The sequence below is a fragment of the Globicephala melas genome, chromosome 5 (genome assembly GCF_963455315.2).
Source record: "Globicephala melas chromosome 5, mGloMel1.2, whole genome shotgun sequence".
NCBI classification, from domain to species: Eukaryota; Metazoa; Chordata; class Mammalia; order Artiodactyla; family Delphinidae; genus Globicephala; species Globicephala melas.
Genome location: NC_083318.1, coordinates 86,490,142 through 86,512,518, shown reverse-complemented (window position 1 = coordinate 86,512,518; position 22,377 = coordinate 86,490,142). Strand labels below are relative to the sequence as shown.

The 22,377-nt window shown below is 34.4% G+C and overlaps 1 protein-coding gene across 1 annotated transcript in view; it reads right to left on the bottom strand.

The window, feature by feature from the left end:
- PRR27 (proline rich 27) overlaps nucleotides 1–9,908 on the bottom strand; it is a 28,026-nt gene extending 18,118 nt beyond the window's left edge. Inside the window, exons 1-11 of the mRNA XM_030880723.2 lie at nucleotides 9,858–9,908; nucleotides 8,395–8,421; nucleotides 7,605–7,628; nucleotides 7,480–7,521; nucleotides 7,062–7,088; nucleotides 5,506–5,529; nucleotides 5,364–5,408; nucleotides 3,657–3,779; nucleotides 1,683–1,709; nucleotides 197–220; nucleotides 64–108 (exon numbers count right to left, since the gene is read on the bottom strand). Of these exons, the coding sequence (XP_030736583.2) occupies nucleotides 64–108; nucleotides 197–220; nucleotides 1,683–1,709; nucleotides 3,657–3,779; nucleotides 5,364–5,408; nucleotides 5,506–5,529; nucleotides 7,062–7,088; nucleotides 7,480–7,521; nucleotides 7,605–7,628; nucleotides 8,395–8,421; nucleotides 9,858–9,908 (459 nt within the window). The remainder of the gene's footprint in view (nucleotides 1–63; nucleotides 109–196; nucleotides 221–1,682; nucleotides 1,710–3,656; nucleotides 3,780–5,363; nucleotides 5,409–5,505; nucleotides 5,530–7,061; nucleotides 7,089–7,479; nucleotides 7,522–7,604; nucleotides 7,629–8,394; nucleotides 8,422–9,857) is intronic.
- Nucleotides 9,909–22,377: the final 12,469 nt, after the last annotated feature.

Here is a 22,377-nt window from a genome sequence, read left to right as displayed (position 1 = left end):
GATCGCAGTTCAGTGTCCAAGCTGAGACTGGTTGTGCTACAAAGGCTTGCATGGAAAATTTACCAGAAATTTTAGGCGATTCTTTCCTTCTTCAGTCAATGTAGTTTTCTGTTAATAATAAAAATAAACTGCGATAAATACAAAAGAAAATATGGGATAATATGTAATTAGTTTTGTTTGAATGGAAATTACTTACCTTAGTGAGTACTTCGGTTGATTCCTTAGGGAAAGAAAACGAGGATCAGCTTTACTTAGAGAGCTCATGAGTAATTTTGTCTATAACATTATAGCAGAAAACTAGAGCTGATTATTTTAATAATTCAAGGCAAAACCACTGTTACCAAAAAACAAAGTACTACTTTATAGGAATGTATTATGGATTTAATGAGTTTAAATATTCATTACCAGAGCATTCTCTGTGTCCATATGATATTTGACTGAAAATATGTTTTGAATTTTCCATTTACCTATATTGTTCATATAATATCAAATTCTCATGGAGTATATGCAGATGCAAAGGTGGGGAGAGAGAGAGAGAGAGAGAGAGAAAGGAGAAAAACTAAAACTAGTCAGGCTGTTGAGGTATGTGGCAGAGCCTGCATGCCCTTTCTGGGAAGATCATTGTTTTCTTTTTTTTAGTGCCTGGGTACCCCCAATTTGAGAGAAAGGGTAAAGAATGCTTCCTCCTTCAGTGAAGATGAAGATGTTGGGCTGTGCCTCAGGCCACAAGACTGTGGGCCACAATCCATGCTCTCCAAAACTTCCTCTCCGAGGAAGTTTTCCCATTGTGCTTACACATTTGGCTCATTGTAACACAGCAAGTGTTCTTGAACCTGTGATTTACACAACTCATAACCCAATCCAGTATTCAACCCTTTAAACAGTGAGAGAGACTCAGGGTAGAACTATGGTGAAGGCAATTGACAGGATGTTGATTTGGCTTTGGCTTATTTTAAAAATTACTATTACCAATTAACCAGAGTCCAGTTGAACATTATCAAAAGCATGGGGTAAAACAGCTACTCTTGGCTATGTATCTTCGTCATTTCAGACCTCTAAAATGACTCTGTGTATATTTCTTACACATGTTTTTCTTTATGTCTACTGGCTATTTTGATGTGGCTCTGTTAAAAAATTATCAATACCTAATTTACTTAAAATAATTAACAGCAGAAAAGTACAGTATTTCTTAATAAACTAATTGTTTTATATTAAAAGTACCATTCTCCTCACTATATGAGCTACTAGAAGATTCCTTGAGAAATAAAAATGTAATCAAAATCTGGGGACCAGGATGATTGAATCCTTAGCAGTATATTTTTGATATTTGTGGAATTAAAGATATTTCTCATATTACAAAAAGGATATTAGTATGAAAGGTAAAAAAGAAAAAGTAAAATTTCCAGTTCAAAAAATAGTAAAAGTTTGATTAAAAAAAAGAAAGAGGCAGTGGAACCATATAAAACTTATGTGGAAAGTCTGGCTTACATGGAAGGATTAATTGAAAGAATTCAGGGCAATTGAGAGAAACACATTAAAAGGTGGAGAGAAATTATATTTTTAAGTAACTTACAAATATAACTCTATTTTATTAAAAGCAGAACATTTCAGATAGACCTAACTATTCATATTAGTTTTTGAAAATATGAATTAAATAGTTTCATATAGAAATAATACCTTACCATATCAACAGTCTTCTTTGAATTTTCCTTAAAAAAAATTTAAAAAAGAATTAAACATTTTATTCTCACTGTATTGGTTATACATACTTTCATCTTGAATATATGCAGAAAACCCCTCTTTTATAAAGAAGAATAATTAATTTTATTTTTATTGTTTTTTCAATCGCTGTTGTATCCCAAAGATCTAAGATCATGTAAGGACATAATACTTGCTAAATACATATTTCTTAAGTGAGTGATGAATGACATATCTCATCAATGAACCAATAAATATATAAATATATTTTATCTGACTGAATGCATAGCCACATTGTTTCCCGCTTATATTTATGCAAAATAAGTAATACTTACTTTATAACCATAACAAACTAAAAAGTAATTTCTTAACTATATTTAATATAAGTGGTTTTGACTTACTTCCTGAGAGGAGCTGACAGATTCCTTAAAAAAAATTGAAATGATGCATTTAATCTTACTCGTAAAATTATTTCTCTTTTCTGAACTTTTTCATTCATTATTAAGTAGGAATAAAACTAGGCAATTTCTTGGACTTCCCTGGAGGCGCAGAGGTTGAGAGTCCGCCTGCCGATGCAGGGGACACGGGTTCGTGCCCCAGTCCGGGGAGATCCCACATGCCGCGGAGCGGCTGGGCTCGTGAGCCATGGCCGCTGAGCCTGCGTGTCCGGAGCCTGTGCTCCGCAACGGGAGAGGCCACAACAGTGAGAGGCCCGTGTACCACAAAAAAAAAAAGAAAAAAAAAAAAAAACTAGGCAATTTCTTGTGTAACGTGAAAATGTATTTAATCATGTGCGATATGCTGGAAGACGTTTGGATAACAGCACTTTGTATGGATCTGGATGAATTAGAGTTCTTATTTCAGAATGATACATTGGATTCCTCCCACTCTGTTTATAAAATGTAATATCTACACCATGTCTTCTGGTGTGATAGCAATATTAATGGTGACATTTAAAAAAGAAGTAGTGTTAACATTTTTGGCAAGGTCTACTAGCACAGATCTAATCTTTGTATCCTTGGATGTGTACACTTTTGTTCTGCCTTTCCCAGATTTTTCTTTGAGATCTGAAGATCCGATTTTCCTATATTATGTAAATCTAGATTTATTGCTTAAAAACTACATCAAAGACTGTCTAGTACAGTGTATAATAAGTGTATAATATCTTTTTTTTTCTTTGGTATGCGGGCCTCTCACTGTTGTGGCCTCTCCCTTTGCGGAGCACAGGCTCCGGACACACAGGCTCAGCGGTCATGGCTCATGGGCCCAGCTGCTCCACGGCATGTGGGATCTTCCCGGACCGGGGCACGAACCCGCGTCCCCTGCATCGGCAGGCAGACTCTCAACCGCTGCGCCACCAGAGAAGCCGTAGTGTATAATATCTTGCTAGTTACCAGGGTATTGACTTTGTAGGAAAATGCCTTACCTCACTGGCAGAGAGCTGCTGTCTGCTTTGTAACCAAAAAAAGGGTCAGGAAAACTTTTGTTATTTATTCCTCATATGAGAAAAAGTTCCTTAAGACAGACTGTTTTATGAAACAAAATGGTAGACAGTACTTGGAACTTGGGCAAGTTACTTCACTTTCTCATATTTTCTTAACAATACAATATTTTTGTTACATGAAATTAATGATTACTATCCCCTCATATATTAGAGACTTGTTTGAGGAGCCAAGCAAAATGATGTAGGAACATACACTTAGAACAATTCAAATTAAATTTCTTATTTGTCACTATGGTTACTATTGTTATTTGTTACTACATTTGGGCTATTTTTTGTTTGCTATTTAATTTCTGAACTACAAGATTTTATTTGCATTTGTTCTGCTTTCTCAGTTACAACTCATTGGGACATTTTGTCTCTAGCTATTTTACATATATTTATCCTGATCTCATCCCTCACCAAAAACAAAAAGAAAAACAAACAAGCAAACAACAAACAAAAAAGCAGCACTCACCACAGTGGGAATAAAGGGCTCAGCACTTCTCTTAACTTGAACCCATGGGTTCATAAGAGTTGCACCTTGATATAGAGCCTGGATATATTGGGGGAACTTCTGATAAAACTGACTTATTTTGCTCTAGAGAGAAAGAAAATTATCAATATTTACTCCAATGCTGAATTTCCTCCTTGTGTCAAAAGCAGATTTTGGAAGAACCAAGTTACTTAGAACTTTATTGAATTAGATTATTTATAAATGGTGGCAAATTTACCTAACAAGAATAGTTTAGTAACATAACATTTATTGTAACTGTTCCTACATTTATAATAAATTGCAAAATTAAAGAACTTGTCTGATTATTAAGGCCTCCAGAACAATATCTATGTGGAAAAAACAAAGGTATGTATAAGAAATGAAAGGAACATTTCTTGAATTAGAAGGTAAGTGTCTGTCATTTTCTTTTCCATGTATGTAAGAAGTCTGGTCTTTGGAGTCAGATAGAACTGAACTTTAATTCCCTTAATCCTGGGTATTGGAATCCATGACCCTGCTCATATTGCTTAATTTATCTGAGCATTATTTACCATGTAGGATTATATTTGTTAAAATATATAGCAGTTTTCATAGTGCCTGCTATGTCTATCTATCTATATATCTTCTATCTATCTATCTATCAGGCTCAATAAATATTCTAGTAAATTCCAGAGCCTTTGATCTGACTCTGATGATTTTTTTAGAGACTAAATATAAAGCCACAGTGGCATCTTCACTCAGGAGAATTTTAATTTCATAGAGATTTGAAAATAAATGGGCATGTAGAATGTCAACTGGTCTTTAGAATTGCCTGGGAATAATTATTGGATGAATTCAGAATTACCTTAAAAGAGTGGTACAAAAGGAAAATGCTACTAGAAGCATTTTGATAAAGTTAAGAATGGCCTTTCTAGCAGTCAGAATTTCCTAAAAAGACAGGGCTTATCTGGGGAGTCCCAATTTTTAAGTATTCAAAGAAAGACTGCTTCTGTTCTAAAGGTTTTAGCAGGTATGTCTGCTCTGTGTAGGGATATGATAACAATAATTGTTACCTTCTTTTTAGATGCACCTAACTACTGTGCTCCAAGTAATTTTTTGCATAATTGAAATACATATCATCTAATGTAATTCCTCAGGGTCAATATAACTATCTTCATTTTTAGTTGAGGAAACTGTAGCTTGGAGAGGTTAAGTAATGATTTGTGAAGTTGTGGTTGGAATACAAGTTGCTAACTCCAAAGCAGGTGCTCTTTCCTTGTGCACACAGCAAGCTTCTCTAATCCGCAGAGGATGGGTTACATGACCTCCTATATATGGCTTGGAAACCTTTACACTTGCGATGTCTTTCTATGACACTGTTGTCAAAGAAAAGTTGAGTGGACAAAAATGTGACACCTCAACTACACTGGTATCTCACTCACACCATTTAAACTTGAAACACATTTTCTAAAGTTTGTAATTCCTTCAAAATCAGTTAGATAATTGCTCAACACTCATTTTTCTTAAACTATAAATCCACAAGTTTGATAAGATAATAGCTGGAAATTAAAGTAACAAAAAATATATTACTTACTATAAATTGGGGGTAAATAACTCATTGGGATGGAATGAGTTGTGTGAACATTTGGGAGAAGAAACAGCAATACTATCATGGTTTACTTGAAATTATAATTTGTACGAGAAATTTACCAGTTGTTTCAGGTATTGCTTATCTTCCACAGTAACCTTAACTTTCTGTTAAGAAAACAAAAGCACTTGCTATAAAAATACACAAAAAGAAAACAGGGCTGGGTGATATGAATTCCATTTTATTTGAATGAAAATTACTTACCTCCCTGGGAATTTCAGCAGGTTCCTTAGGGGAAGAAAAGAAGAATTAACTTAACTTGCATGATTTAGCCTTAAAGTTGTACTAGAGTAGAAGGGGCAGTTACTTAAATATATTTATGGCCCAAGCTACTATTACTGAGAAATTATGTTATTTATTACAGATTAAATAAATTACTGAGAGCCCTCACTCTATGTCAAATTAATAACATGTGACTGAAAGTATGTTTCATTTTAAAGTTTTCATCAATTCTATGTTATTCATACAATATCAGATGCCTAGGGAGTGTAGACAGGTGACAAAAATATTACAAAGTAGGACTAGTGAGGTGTGTGACAAACTAAATCCTGCAAACCCTTTCTACAGGACACAATTGTTATTTATGAGAGGCCGCCATTGGCTCTCCGTTTGAGACAGACCTGAAGCTTAGAGAAACCGTAAAGCAGACTTCCTAGACACTAAGTAGGAAGTCTTCAGGCTATGCCTCAGGACACAAAGCTCCGGGCCATGGCTATGCTTCTTCCTTTCCAGACACTTTTTCCCACTGTGCTCATTGCTTGGATATTTCTACCACAGCATGTCTTTATTATACTAGTGACCATTCCCTCTTTCACCCCCGCTTAAACAAGAGGTTCTCAAATTTTAAAGTGCATAAGCATGCCCAGGTGATGCTGATGCTGCTAGTTGAAAGGTAGCGCTTTGAGAAACACTGCCCTAAGCAATATTGAGAGGTTTTTCAGGCTAAAACTACACTGAAGGTGAATGATAGGTTCTTGATTTGACACTGGCTTGATTTAAAATGTACTTTCCTCTGGAGTCAGATACCTGATATGTCTGTCAAAGAGCACCAATATACATTGTAAGAGTTTTGTATGAATTATAATAGAATTTTCTATTTGGTGATAAACATACAACCAGTGGTATTTATCATTGTTTATTGCATTTATTGTTGTATCTCCAGAGACTATCATATTTATTATTGTACTCCTAGAGGCTAAGGTAGTGTTGGGGACATAGTTCTTGTTGAATAAATGCTTTGTCAAGGGAATGAATGGATGCACAAGATAATTTTAGGCAAGGCATGGATAAGCTTTTCTTTCTCATTGTAATAGTCCTTACTTATTTTATTATGTATTAGGAAAAATAAATCATTAACCCAACTAACATGCCTTTGGAAGTAAATATATATTGTTTCTGTGATACACAAATTGATTGAGTCAATTTTAAGAAAATATTGCAATAGAAAAATAATTTTAAAAAGAAGAAAATAAGTTTGAGACTTCAAGAATGAAAACCATTAAAAGACAAGTTCTTCATTCCTTATAGAATCTGGGAATTAAATGTATTAGTTGATTCATGGGAAGATATATTTTCTTCATTTGAATTAGTCATAGAATTAAGAGAAGATGGTATACTTTTGGTCTCATTCTTTAAAGATAATCTTGGTTTTCAAATTTGATTGACTTGAAATATATTTTCCAAATCCAGGTTAATTTCAATGTCGTTCTAATACTATATTTTACTTCACATTGTACTACTGATGTGAAATCAATATATACCTCACAGGATGTGGAACAAATGTTCTCCTAAAAGAAAACAAAACCAAAAGGATATAGCATTTACTGAAATCCAGGGTAATATTCTTGAGCATAAAGTGATAGCAAAGAAAATATAATTTTTTGAACAAAAGGGTACAGAATTAAGGAAGAAAAGTAAAGGTGATGAACTTTTAACAAGAAATTCTTTCTAAGATATTCTGCTTTAAAATTGTGGCTCAAAAATGGCTCACAAGTCTTTTCCTGGAATTCTTTTCATATTAGTCCATAGCATTTTGGCAAAACAATGAAAACATCACCATTTTCACAATCATAATTAAAAATAATAATCTTTTTGGCTGAATGAGAAAGTGACCCATGTTTGATAGAAAAAGCAGTCTCATCAATCGAAGATTAACAGACTAAAGTAATCAGGATGTACCTTGCTAGGATGAAGGACCACATTCTTTCCCTGCTTATATTTCTACGAACTAAATAAATTTATTTTATAACTTTGATTAAAAAAAGAAAGTTAAAATATATTTAATTTAAGAATTTAGGACTTACTTCCTGGGACATGTTGATAGATTCCTTAGAAAGAGAAAGACAATATTACTTATTTACCTAAATTAAATTCATTCTAGCTTAATACAATATCAATCTACAACCATTATCCATTGGGTAGATAACATATTAGTTTTTACCTGAATTACACAACAAAGTTAGCCAAAGTTTCACTCCCTCTACATAATTATTATATTTCAGATAACTAACTAATTTTGCATTGTGCTTTGGTTTATGAATAACTGAATCAAAATCTCTCCCAAATATCAGCCACAGGGAAGAAAGAAAATATTTCCCCTGTACAATTTCCAATGTTCTTTTTTTTTATTGTTATCATGTTTTGTCTTTTTAAAAGAGATTAAATACATCACAAGAAAACAAGAAAATGCTTAGGTTACCTTGAAGTTGTCTGTGGGCATCTGTTATGGCCAGGAAGTCATTTGGAAAGTAGCATTTAACATAGTTCCAGAAAAGCTTGAGTCCTCATTGCAGAAACATAGAATGGATTCCTGTCATTGTACTCACAAAATGTTCATCACGACTTGTGAACAAACATCATTAATATTGAGAGGTCTTCAGAAAAAATGCACAAATCTAATCTTGGTGATTTGAATGTGTAGATTTCTTGGTCTTTACTCCTCCATATTTACTTTTTTTTTATGGCTTCACTTCTAATTGTCTCTGACTGTAGTTCTAGACTCACTTGTGAAAAAATATTTTAAGGACAAGAGTTTAGGGCATATTATGTTTTTACTAAGTGAAAGGATTTTATGTTGACACCAAAGTGTCTTACCTCACTGGAGGAGACATGTTCCATCTCCTATAAAAGAAACAAAAACAAATACAAGTTTCAGTTTTATGGTAGATTTTAAATGCCAAGCTATCTCACTATTTTTATTTTGTTTTGTTTTTATTGTTCTTGTTTTGATGGCAAGAGACTTTTAGAAATTTGTTTCTGGAAATGTGTAGTGTTTAGTTGATTTTTTTATTATTATTGTAATATTCTATGCTCTAATATTAATAAGCAAATCATTCTGTACTTCAAATGAACCCTTTTTATAGCTTAATGTATTTATTGCTTTTAGGAAGTGTTGGGTTCTTAGTTTTTCAGTATTTGATATTAATCATGTCACATTTTAAAATATAATATGATGTATGTGCAGATGTGCTACAGAATCTTAAAATATTATAATACCATCACATTTTGTTTTATTTCATTTATGTTAATTGTTAGATTTAATTAATCTTAAGGAAAATACTGACAATTACTGATTTAGAGAGAAAGGGAGAAGAGTAGTTAAGACTAGGAGATTATAAACAGAAGAAAGAAACAATGAAGCTTGGTGTAAGATTGATCACTGAAGCATTATTACTATGTTTTTCTGTTTGCCTAACTAGAATTCTTACTCTGGCTATGCTCTTGGATTGGCTGTAAACTTAATAACAAAAACCTTTCAAGATTGATATGTGAGATATGGAAATGCAAAGGAGGCAAAGAACTCTGGTTACCCTGATGATATAGTGCATTTGTAGGGAGTGAGACACTGGGTATGGGAGAGGGATTGGCAGCACGGGCTGCAGGGTAAGGGAAAAACTGAGTTACTCCTGAGGAAGTTAATAGATTGTGTGCCTGTGTATTCGAAGCACTTCACATGAAGAATCTAGTCCTTCTTTGTCATCATGTGATATGAATATTATTATTACATTCTCACTAGAAGAATAAGATGCTTTGAGAAGTTAAGGGATGACTTTGCGTTAGGTTATTTGGCAAGTAATTTTCAAAGTTAGCACTCTTCAACACCTGCTTGTTTCCTAAGAATCATATCTGCTGAGGTACTGTAGTCAAGAATGACGGAATTCTGACATGTGCTTGAGAGATGGTTTGGGAATCTACATTTTACCTGTCGCTCTCCCGAACTTTGAACGATGTCCGTGTTATGGTTTAATATGTTTCTAACTTTTAGGAAGTGGTTCTTGGAGTGAAAATAGTTCCCCAGTAAATTCAAACAGATATGGAAGAAAGTGTATGCCTTTTAACCTAAGACTAAAATCTTTCCAACCCTACAAGGAGAACACTTTATAAAAAGTATTTTTGTCCACCTTGATATCTTTTGTAAGGTGAGGCCAACGCCATCTTTGATTATAGGTTTTAAACGTCACACTTCCTTGCTGCCTACCCCTGCCGTTGTCTGCATAAAAGATTCACTATTCTTATATTCAGGTAATAGATACTCATAAATATCTTATTATACTTACATGCTTTGCAAGAGCAACAGCCAAAAGGCAGGTAAAAAGGAAGAACTTCATGTTTACTTGGTCCTGTGAAATAGATAGGGAGCTAATCAATAATAGTTTTACTCTCCTTAAAATCACATATTTCCTTGTTAATTATGTGTTATTTATCTTTGTACCAGTTAATTAGGAAAGGGAAATGAAGACTGATAAAAGCAGATTCACCGAGAAACACATGGATATGAATATGATGAGTTTTTTATAAGGAGAAATTAACACAACATAATGAAAAATCTTAGTTTCTAAATTGTGGAAGTTCCTTTGGGGCTTAGCAAGTTAGTAGAATAATTGACCCTATGTATAAATGGTTAATTTATTTATTAATTTACTCACTTATTCAATGAATACTTGCTACCCTGTGTCAGGTACCATTCTAGACATGAAGATACAGTGGTGAAAATAATAAGTTATGCTTATACTAATAAGGCCACATTATTTACAATTCTTCTTTAATCTTGTAGAGAATCACTATCAGAAATGCAAAATCATTTTGAAATCAGATTTCAGGTGAGGCAAAAAGAGCCTGGCTCCCTCATAAGGGGAAGAATTAGCAGGTAGAAATAACACTGTGATGGGTACAAGGAGGCCTGCTGATCCCAGATCAGCCTGGGACAGGCTGCTGAACCTTGAGCAAGTCACTGAACATCACTGAACCTCACTTTGAATATCTAGCCAAAGAGAGGTTTAACTAAAAATATTTGATTAATAAGACCTCCTCCAGCTCCATCTCTAATACTGTGACTACATATAAGTCCCCCAGGTTTGCTGACCACATATCAGTTCAACTTTTCCAGTGGATAAACAGAGAACTGAAAAGTGAAGTAAAGTTATTCTAATGCCTTTTTGACATATAACAGTGTTTTACTCTGTAGATCTACAAATATGAAATTAATTATTCTTAAAGGGCAAGATTTTATTTGACTCAAACTGTTAAATTTACTGGTGATCTCTACCTATGCACATCTAGAGAATGTGTATGCATGGGAATTATTCTCTATCTTAAGATTTGCATTGCCTGATTTTGTTATTAATTTCTCATTCCTATTAAAGAATCTCAGATATGTTTGTTTACTCTTACAGGGTGAGGCATATGACACTCACTTTAGAAGCATTTCATAATGAGTACGTTTTAAAATAAGATTAGATATATATTAAATTTTATAATATAAATTCTGAAATAAATTTATTATATATAGCCATTTACCTCAATTTTACTTAAGATTTTATTTTCCATGGATGAAAGAAATTGGAACATGGGCAAACATTAACTAAAAGTTAAAGAAATGCTTTTAGCATGTTGATAAATGAGAACCATAGAAATAGTTGTAGTTACTAAGCAACTGCTATTGCCAGACATTGTGCTAGGTATGTTGTAAATTCTTTCTCTAGTCTCTGGAACAATTTTGTTAGGTACATGAGTCTGATTAACAGATGAAGAAAATGATTCAGGGGGTCATACATCAAATACACAGTACCGTGGATTTCCAAAAACCTCATTATGATGAGCTCATCCTTAAAATAAGATTGTGGCATTTCATCATAAGATAGAGCACTATAATAGTTTCCAGTGTCTATATGTTGATTGTATTCAGAAGCACTGAAAAGGAGATAAATCAGTAGCTATGTTAGTTACCAATTTCTCAAAGAATCTTAAGGTACACTGACATTGGTTTCTTTAAAAATACTTTTTAGAACAATGTTATTAGGTTTTACAATATTACAAGTTATATAGAATAATAAAAAGATAAATGAAAATATTACCTTGTTTCCTAAAAGGAAGACAAGTAGTCCAGAGAGTGGGAGATCTATGACGGGTTATCACAGTGCTATTTAAACCTTGTTCCTCCATAACATGGTAATTCTGTGGTTTGAAATTCCTAAACAGAATTCAAATTCTAAGAAGTCATGAAGATTAGAATTGTTTTTCCATCCAATTTTTGTACCATATAGTCCAAGGGGTGCTTCCGCTCAGGTTGATTTAGAACATGATAACAGGTAAGGAGGAGTTTATAATGTATAGTGATTATCTATATTTCATGTTTGTGTAGCTCACCTCTTCCATGTACTAGTTGGGTCGTTCAGGATAAACTTTTTGTTTGTTTGTTTTCCTAGAAGTACTTCAGTGCCTCTTCTAATCTAAAACATTTTAAATAAATGTCTCACATGAAATTTTGGATATTTCAACTAAAATTTCATTAATATGTGAAAAAATACATTTTTCATATTCATTGCTTATCATTTGCCAACACTAAAAATATGGTTAGCCATATGCAAGTCTATGTGATATACTGGAAAACTCAGTGCTCCAACTAGTTAGCAGTAACTTTCATAAGCATTTACTTTCTTAACTTTTCTCAGTATTTTCTGAATCTTTAAAATAATAATATTCATATTGAATCCAATTTATAAAATTGTAATGATTAGAAATAATTTATGTAAAGTGAATTGGTATCTACATGGCACCTACTTTTTCAGAAATCACAGAATGAAATGGCTATAATAACCAGGCAGGTAACGTAATTTCCTGAAGTAGGCCTAGGTTTAAGAAAAAGAATGTATCACAGGGACTGTAATGTGGTCTTCCTGAAAGTGCAAGCCTGGAAATACTCAGCTCCAGTCAATTTTGACATGTAATATATATGCCCCATTGTTGCCAAATCTTCCACTTTTTAGGCTAGTCTAAGTGTTTTATTATTTATTCAGAACATTTTTGTATATTGATTGTCAATACGTTAAAACTATTTTAAAATATTGTGTCTGAAGACAGAACCCATGCGCAGTTAGATTTTGCCCAAGTGCTGCCAATTTGAGATCTTTGGAGAGAATGTTAGTTTCTAGATACATGTAATTATTGAAAAATGAATCATTTTGGAAAACCACATATTCTGGTTAAACAAAGCATTAATGTTTAGGCATCAAGTTATTAAAATTCCTAAGTTTCCATAGAAATCTTTGTGAAATTTACTACAGTGTGACTGCATTCTTAAAACTAAAGAAAACCAATTATTACACATGGTATTTAAGAGCTTAAAGCTGTTTCCCCCATAGGATTATGTTTCATGAAACTGCCCTTTTTAAATCTGTTTCTGATTTCTATGTCTCCTTTGCTTCTGCTTAGCAATCATCTTGTTTTTATGGAATTATTTAAATCACTTTGTCCTCTGGAGCAGAAGAAATCTGGCTTTTCATCTTTACATATTTGCTGTTTAAGTTGGCCTGACACTTGGTGGATACTTAGTAAACACTTTAATTTCCCTTTACAATCAGGACTACTTGCCTTTAGAAGCCACAGTTTTCCATTGCTTTTAACTTTTGAGAGTGTGAAAATCAGACAACCATGCTTGTTCATTTCTGTGGCTCTCCAGTAACTGTTTTATGAGTAGCTTCTCTATGAGATGTGGGTCCACCTGCTTCTCTCTCATCCTCTAAGCACTTACCTATACGTTTATCCCCTTTTCCTCTTACAGTTTTATTTGCTTCATTTGTACTTGCTCCTTTGCTTAGCTTACAATATCCTGAATTCGCCTTCATTCTACAGATACCATTTCATCATTCTGTCACTAACTGGACACCGCACCCATTTTTTTCCTTTCACTCACCACCAAATTTCTTGGAAGTCTTCATACTTGTGACTTATTCCTCCTAACCTCTTCAATCTATTGTTTCTGTGCCAATTTATCTTCCACTGTTTAGATAACTACAGTTTCTAACAGATCTTGTAACCTCTCATCTGTTATCTCCAAAATGCATTTTCCATAAATTCCACAAATATTTTCTTTCTATAATCAATGTAACAAGTAATTTTACTGAATCAAAACATTTCTATGTTTTTTTTATACTGTGGAGGGTAATGTTCAAGATATTTAACATAGAATTCAAGGTCATTCAAAATCTTCCCAGGAGATTTTTCTGGCCTCATTTCTTGACATGTTGTATTCCTCATTCACAATCTTTCCAGGGCACCATGAAATGTCCCATGATCCTTCTGACCGGGAATGCGCTTCTATCACATTACCTGCCTTGCAAATGCCCAAGTGTTCCTGAAGATACAGTTGAAATTTGAGCCATCTGTGAAAAGATTTCCCAAATCTTCGATGTACTTGAACTTGTTAATATATACTATGAATGAAATATTTGGACAGTTGTTGAAGTTGGAAATGTAGTTAAGATATAATCGGTGAATAATTCTTGAGTATGTGCCAGGAATTATTCTAAGCATCTAGGAGAAAGCCATAAACAAAAGAGAAATCTCTGCTTTCATGGGGCTGATACTTCAACTGGCTGAAAGAGATAGACCCATGATAAGTAAGACATTCTTGGTTTGATTACGATGCATGCTAAGGAGAAAACTGGAGAAAGAGGATAGGAAGTATTAGCAGGGATGGGGTGGTCACTGTTAGATAGTGTGGCCAGGAAATGTCTCCATGAGCAAAAGAGTAAAAACTTAAAGGAAATAAACCTTGTACTGTAGATAGTTCGGGAAGAACTCATCTGCAAAGGCCCTGATTTATGAGTATTCCTGGCAAGTTTGAAAATTTTTGGATAAACCAGCATGGTTGAAAAATAGTGAATTTGGTGGAAACAAAGTCAAAGGGGCAAATGGGACCAATAAGGCAAGGTTCTTAGGTATTGAAAAGACTTTAGGAAACAGTTACACTGACTGGAAAGTGATGTCAAGTAGAAGATAACTTGGGATTACCTACTAAAAAGTAGACTGAAAGGGTCAAAGGAAGAAATATGATCAATTTGGAGCCTATTGTAATAATCTAGATTGTTTATGCCAGCAGAGGGGACGGTGAGAAATTGTAATATTCTAGATATACTTTGAAACTTAAAGAAGATAGAATTTAATAGATTAAAGGTGAGGTGTGAGAGAAAGGAAAAGGTCAACAATTACTCCAGGTTTTTGTTCTGATCACCTGGAATAATGTAGTTACTACCTACTGATATGACAAATATTGAGAGAGGAGCTAGTTTAGGGGAAAACTATTAGGAGCTTAGATATTTTTCCCCCCTTATCTTATTTATGTGTTTAATTTTAAATTTTTTAATATTTATTTTACATGGGAGTTACAATGTTGTGTTATTTCAGGTGTACAGCAAAGTGATTCAGTTATATATACACATATATCTATTCTTTTAGGAGCTTAGTTTTATAAAAGTTAAATTTGAAGTTCCAGTTAGAAATTTACGTTGGAATACAGAGTAAACAGTGTACAACAATACTTAACTACCTAACGGGATTGATGAAAATTATTAAAGAACAGACTACAGGCAAAGCTCTTATCAGTGTTACCAACCATCATGATTTCAGCCTTTTCTGATGCTACTGATGTACAACTAATATGAGAACATAAAGAAAAGGAAAATCTTACCACCAGTTAGAAATAAAAGGCCTGGAGTAGATAAGTTCTGTAGGATATAAGTAAATAAACAAAGAAAGGAAATCCTAAAATATAGGAAGTCCCATATTATTTCAATGGGTATATATCTCTTGTCATATGTTTAATACATTACAATGACTATATCGATAGTTCATCAAGACACTTACTTATATACAGAACTGTCCGTAAGTATAAGAATCAGGTAGTCCAGAAAGAAAATAATGAATGGAGGGAGTTTGTGCAAAGTTGAGGGAATTGAGAGTTAGGTCATAAGCAAACAAAAAGGCCAACAGACCTCTGAGGATGGAAATGAAACTTGAACACAGGTTCATAAGAGCTAGAAATAATTCAATAAATGTTAATTATCATTAAAAAATGTTACTACTTGATTAGTGAATATTGGCTCATTGAAAACGTGGAAACTTTCATTAGTTTCTAAGTCTAAAATGAAATGGTCTCTGGCAGAAAAATACATTAGCTACGTAAGCTGTGAAGAATGACTTATGGGAAATGTATCTAACCATTTTTTCTAAAAAGAAGTTTAATTCAATATATTTTATACACTTTGAGAAATCCATGAATGTAGTCTTATGAAAACTTAAAACATACACAGTTCTTTCTTTCTTTTTTTTTTTTTGCGTTATGCGGGCCTCTCACTGTTGTGGCCTCTCCCGTTGTGGAACACAGGCTCCAGACGCGCAGGTTCAGTGGCCATGGCTCACGGGCCTAGCTGCTCCACGGCATGTGGGATCTTCCCGGACCGGGGCACGAACCCGTGTCCTCTGCATCAGCAGGCGGACTCTCAACTACTGCGCCACCAGGGAAGCCCAGTTATTTCTATTTTTAATGTCAAAATGTTACTTTATTACACAGAAAAAAACCCTTTTAAATGAAATGTCTGCTATCTATTGGAAGAGCTATATGCATGTGTAGTACAGGCGTAATATAATGCCTGGGAAATATACATACTAATTTCAAAATCCTGATTACCTCTGAGGAGTTAGGGATGGGAATGGAATTGAGTGGGGACAATGAAGCTTCAGTTGTAGTGACAAAATTTATTTTCTTTTCATTAACTAAAGTCTTTTAATAAAGTATTATTTATGAGTGATGAAATGCACATATTTTAAGTGTATAGGTGGATCAGTTACCATGGTCAAAGTATGTTACTTTCCTATTACCCCATGAAGTTTCCTCCTACCCTTTCCCACTTGATCACCCCTCTCAGAAACCATCACTCATCTGAATTGATCAATAATTCATTTTTTCTGTTTTAGAGCATCTTTTGTATGTAATCATAAAGCATATACTTTGTGGTATCTAGCTTTTGTCTCATGACATAATGTTTTTGAGATTTATCCAGGGTAATTATTGCTGGGTTGTCTATTGTAAGAATGTATGCACTTTGTTTATGCCTCTCCTCTAGAAGGACACCATGGCTATTTCTAGTTTGGGACTATCATGAATAAAGATATTATAATATTATTTGTACAAGGATTTTTGAAGACTTTTTTTTTAATCTCTGATAAGGCAGAGGAATGGTATGGCTGTGTCATATGGTATATGCACATTGAATAGTTACATAGACTGTCAAATAATTTCCTAAGGTAAAATTAAAATGACCACAGTGCCACTATCATGATTAAACATAGAATTGATACAGATCATTCGATAATTTGTATATTAAACAAACAAATTCTATTTAAAGACATTATATAACTAGTGATGACATATTAAAATAAAGATGTTTCCCAGTTTCAAAAAATGAGAATTTCTTAAATTCAAATATTTGCTTTACTGATAGGCTCATTAAACTGCTTATTTTTCTTCTTTTCTGTTTTCCCCCCCTTTCTTTTCCATGCCATATGAGGTGGTAGTAAATGATAGTTTCATAATTCATTTGTAATTTTAAACTCAGAATACAGCATGTGTTAGTATTTGGAGTATTGCCACTAATTGTGTATGATGTTCCCAGTAATTAGATACAAGGAATACCTGAGGTAGAAGGTTCTCTAATTTTACCATAAGTGGAAGTGAGGTCCAGGGAAGTCTTCTGATGAGTATAAAGACACAGTTGGACTCATGCAAGGAAACACTGACTTTTATTCCAATGATTTTTATATTCAAGAGTATTCTGTCACCCCACTTCTTTACTGAGCAATCTTTTTCTTTTTTTTTTTTTTTACAAAACTGTATCTTTATTTTATTTATTTATTTATTTATTTATTTATTTTAACATCTCTATTGGACTATAATTGCTTTACAATGGTGTGTTAGTTTCTGCTTTATAACAAAGTGAATCAGTTATACATATACATATGTTCCCAAATCTCTTCCCTCTTGTGTCTGCCTCCCTCCCACCTTCCCTATCCCACCCCTCTAGGTGGTCAAAAAGCACCGAGCTGATCTCCCTGTGCTATGCGGCTGCTTCCCACTAGCTATCTATTTTACGTTTGGTAGTGTATATATGTCCATGCCACTCATTTTGTCCTAGCTTACCCTTACCCCTCCCTGTATCCTCAAGTCCTTTCTCTAGTAGGTCTGGGTCTTTATTCCCGTGTTGCCCCTAGGTTCTTCATGACCATTTTTTTTTTTTTTTAGATTCCATATATACGTGTTAGCATATGGTATTTGTTTATCTCTTTCTGACTTGCTTCACTCTGTACGACAGACTCTAGGTCCATCCACCTCACTACAAATAACTCAATTTCATTTATTTTTATGGCTGAGTAATATTCCATTGTATATATGTGCCACTTCTTCTTTATCCATTCAACTGTTGATGGACACTTTGGTTGTTTCCATGTCCTGGCTATTGTAAATAGAGCTGCAATGAATATTTTCGTACATGACTCTTTTTGAATTATGGTTTTCTCAGTGTGTATGCCCAGTAGTGGGATTGCTGGGTCGTAAGGTAGTTCTATTTTTAGTTTTTTAAGGAACTTTCATACTGTTCTCCATAGTGGCTGTATCAATTTACATTCCCACCAAAAGTGCAAGAGTGTTCCCTTTTCTCCACACCCTCTCCAGCATTTATTGTTTCTAGATTTTTTGATAATGGCCATTCTGACTGGTGTGAGATGATATCTCATTGTAGTTTTGATTTGGATTTCACTAATGATTAAAGATGTTGAGCATTCTTTCATGTGTTTGTTGGCAATCTGTATATCTTCTTTGGAGAAATGTCTATTTAGGTCTTCTGCCCATTTTTGGATTGGGTTGTTTTTTTTTTTTTTTTGATATTGAGCTGCATGATCTACTTGGAGATTAATCATTTGTCAGTTGCTTCATTTGCAAATATTTTCTCCCATTCTGAGGGTTGTCTTTTGGTCTTGTTTATGGTTTCCTTTGCTTTGCAAAAGCATTTGTTTCATTAGGTCCCATTTGTTTAGTTTTGTTTTTATTTCCATTTCTCTAGGAGGTGGGTCAAAAAGGATCTTGCTGTGATTTATGTCATAGAGTGTTCTGCCTATGTTTTCCTCTAACAGTTTCATGGTGTCTGGCCTTACATTTAAGTCTTTAATCTATTTTGAGTTTATTTTTGTTTATGGTGTTAGGGAGTGTTCTAATTTCATTCTTTTACATGCTGTCCAGTTTTCCCAGCACCACTTATTGAAGAGGCTGTCTTTTCTCCACTGTATATTCTTGCCTACTTTTGCAAATATAAGGTGACCATAGGTGTGTCAGTTTATCTCTGGGCTTTCTATCCTGTTCCATTGATCTATATTTCTTTTTTTTGTGCCAGTACCATACTGTCTTGATTACTGTAGCTTTGTAGTATAGTCTGAAGTCAGGGAGCCTGATTCCTCCAGCTCTGTGTTAATTTCTCAATATTGCTTTTGCTCTTCAGGGTCTTTTATGTTTCCATACAAATTGTGAAAATTTTTGTTCTGGTTCTGTGAAAAATGCCAGTGGTAGTTTGATAGGGATTTCATTGAATCTACTGATTGCTTTGGGTAGTATAGTAATTTTCAGTGTGTTGATTCTTCCAATCCAAGAACATAGTATATCTCTCCATCTCTTTGTATCATCTTTAATTTCTTTCATCAGTGTCTTGTAATTTTCTGCATAGTCTTTTGTCTCCTTAGGTACGTTTATTCCTAGATATTTTATTCCTTTTGTTGCAATGGTAAATGGGAGTGTTTTCTTTATTTCACTTTCAGATTTTTCATCATTAATGTATAGGAATGCAAGAAATCTGTACATTAATTTTGTATCCTGCTACTTTACTTAATTCATTGATTAGCTCTAGTAGTTTTCTGGTGGCACCTTTAGGATTCTCTATGTATAGAATCAAGTCACCTGCAAACAGTGACAGCTTTACTTCTTCTTTTCTGATTTGGATTCCTTTTATTTCTTTTCCTCTCTGATTACTGTGGCTACAGCTTCCAAAACTATGTTGAATAATAGTGGTGAGAGTGGGCAACCTTGTCTTGTTCCTGATCTTAGTGGAAATTGTTTCATTTTTTCACCATTGAGGACGATGTTGGCTGTGGGTTTGTCATATATAGCCTTTATTATGTTGAGGAAATTTCCCTCTATGCCTACTTTCTGGAGGGTTTTTGTCATAAATCGGTGTTGAATTTTGTCAAAAGTTTTCTCTGCATTTATTGAGATAATCATATGTTTTTTCTCCTTCAATTTGTTAATATGGTGTATCACATTGATTGATTTGCATATATTGAAGAAACCTTTCATTCCTGGGATAAACCCCACTTATTCATGGTGTATGATCCTTTTAATGTTCTGTTGGATTCTTTTTGCAAGTATTTTGTTGAGGATTTTTGCATCTATGTTCATCAGTGATATTGGCCTGTAGTTTTCTTTCTTTGTGACATCTTTGTCTGGTTTTGGAATCAGGGTGATGGTGGCCTCGTAGAATGAGTTTGGGAGTGTTCCTATCTCTGCTATATTTTGGAAGAGTTTGAGAAGGATAGGTGTTAGCTCTTCTCTAAATGTTTGATAGAATTCCCCTGTGAAGCCATCTGGTCCTGGGCTTTTGTTTGTTGGAAGATTTTTAATCACAGTTTCAATTTCAGTGCTTGTCATTGGTCTGTTCATATTTTCTATTTCTTCCTGGTTAAGTCTCTGAAGGTTGTGCATTTCTAAGAATTTGTCCATTTAGTCCAGGTTGTCCATTTTATTGGCATATAGTCGCTTATAGTAATCTCTCATGATTCTTTGTATTTCTGCAGTGTCATTTGGTACTTTTCCTTTTTCATTTCTAATTCTGCTGATTTTAATCTTCTCCCTTTTTTTCTTTTTTTTAGAAATAAAGTACAGGCACAGACTCTAGACAATGCTATACATTTTTCTTTTAATTTGTATTTATTTATTTTTATTTTTGGCTGTGTTGGGTCTTCATTTCTGTGTGAGGGCTTTTTCTAGTTGTGGCAAGTGGGGGCCACTCTTCATCACGGTGCACGGGCCTTTCACTGTCGCAGCCTCTCTTGTTGCAGGGCACAGGCTCCAGACACGCAGGCTCAGCAGTTGTGGCTCACGGGCCTAGTTGCTTCGTGGCATGTGGGATCTTCCCAGACCAGGGTTCGACCCCGTGTCCCCTGCATTGGCAGGAAGATTCCCAACCACTGCATCACCAGGGAAGCCCTCCCTTTTTTTCTTGATCAGTCTGGCTAATGGCTTATCAATTGAGTTTATCTTCTCAAAGAACCAGCTTTCAGTTTTATTGATCTTTGCTATCATTTCATTCATTTCTTTTTCATTTATTTCTGATCTGATCTATATGATTTCTTTCTTTCTGCTAACTCTTGTTTTTTTTTTTTTCTTTCTCTACTTGCTTTAGGTTGTTTATTTGAGATGTTTCTTGTTTTTTGAGGTAGGATTGTATTGCTATAAAAGTCCCTCTTAGAACTGCTTTTGCTGCATCTCATAGGTTTTGGGTCATTGTGTTTTCATTGTCATTTTTTTCTAAGAATTTTTTGATTTCCTCTTTGATTTCTTCAGTGATCTCTTGGTTATTAAGTAGTGTGTTGTTTAGCCTCCATGTGTTTGTATTGCTTACAAATTTTTTCCTGTAATTGATATCTAGTTGCATAGCATTGTGGTTGGAAAAGATACGTGATATGATTTCAATTTTCTTAAATTTACCAAAGCTTGATTTGTGACCCAAGATATGATCTATCCTGAAGAATGTTCCATAAGCACTTGAGAAGAATGTGTATTCTATTGTTTTTGGAAGGAATGTCCTATAAATATCAATGAATTCCATCCTGTATAATGTATCATTTAAAGCTTGTGTTTCCTTATTTATTTTCAGTTTGGTTGATCTGTGCATTGGTGAAAGTGTGGTGTTAAAGTCCCCTACTATGATTGTGTTACTGTCGATTTCCCGTTTTATGCCTGTTAGTATTTGCCTTATGTATTGAGGTGCTGCTATGTTTGGTGCATGAATATTTGCAATTGTTATATCTTCTTCTTGGATTGATCCCTTGATCATTATATAGTGTCCTTCTTTGTCTCTTGTAATAGTCTTTGTTTTAAAGTCTATTTTGTCTGTTATGAGAATTGCTACTATAGCTTTTTATTTTGGGGGTGGTGGTATGCGGGCCCCTCACTGTTGTGGCCTCTCCCGTTGTGGAGCACAGGCTCCAGATGCGCAGGCTCAGCAGCCATGGCTCACGGGCCCAGCCGCTCCACGGCATGTGGGATCTTCCCGGACCGGGGCACGAACCCGTGTCCCCTGCATTGGCAGGCAGACTCTCAACCACTGCACCACCAGGGAAGCCCTCTAGCTTTCTTTTGATTTCCCTTTGCATGCAATATCTTTTTCCATCCCCTCACTTTCAGTCTGTATGTGTCCCTAGGTCTGAAGTGGGTCTCTTGTAGACAGCATATACACAGGTCTTATTTTTGTATCCATTCAGCCAGTCTATGTCTTTCGGTTGGAACATTTAATCCATTTACATTTAAGGTAATTATCGATATGTGTGTTCCTATTACCATCTTCTTAATTGTTTTGGGTTTATTATTGTAAGTCTTTTCCTTCTTTTGTGTTTTCTGCCTAGAGAAGTTCCTTTGCACTTGTAAAGCTGGTGTAGTGGTGCTGAATTCTCTTATGTTTTGCTTGTCTGTAAAGCTTT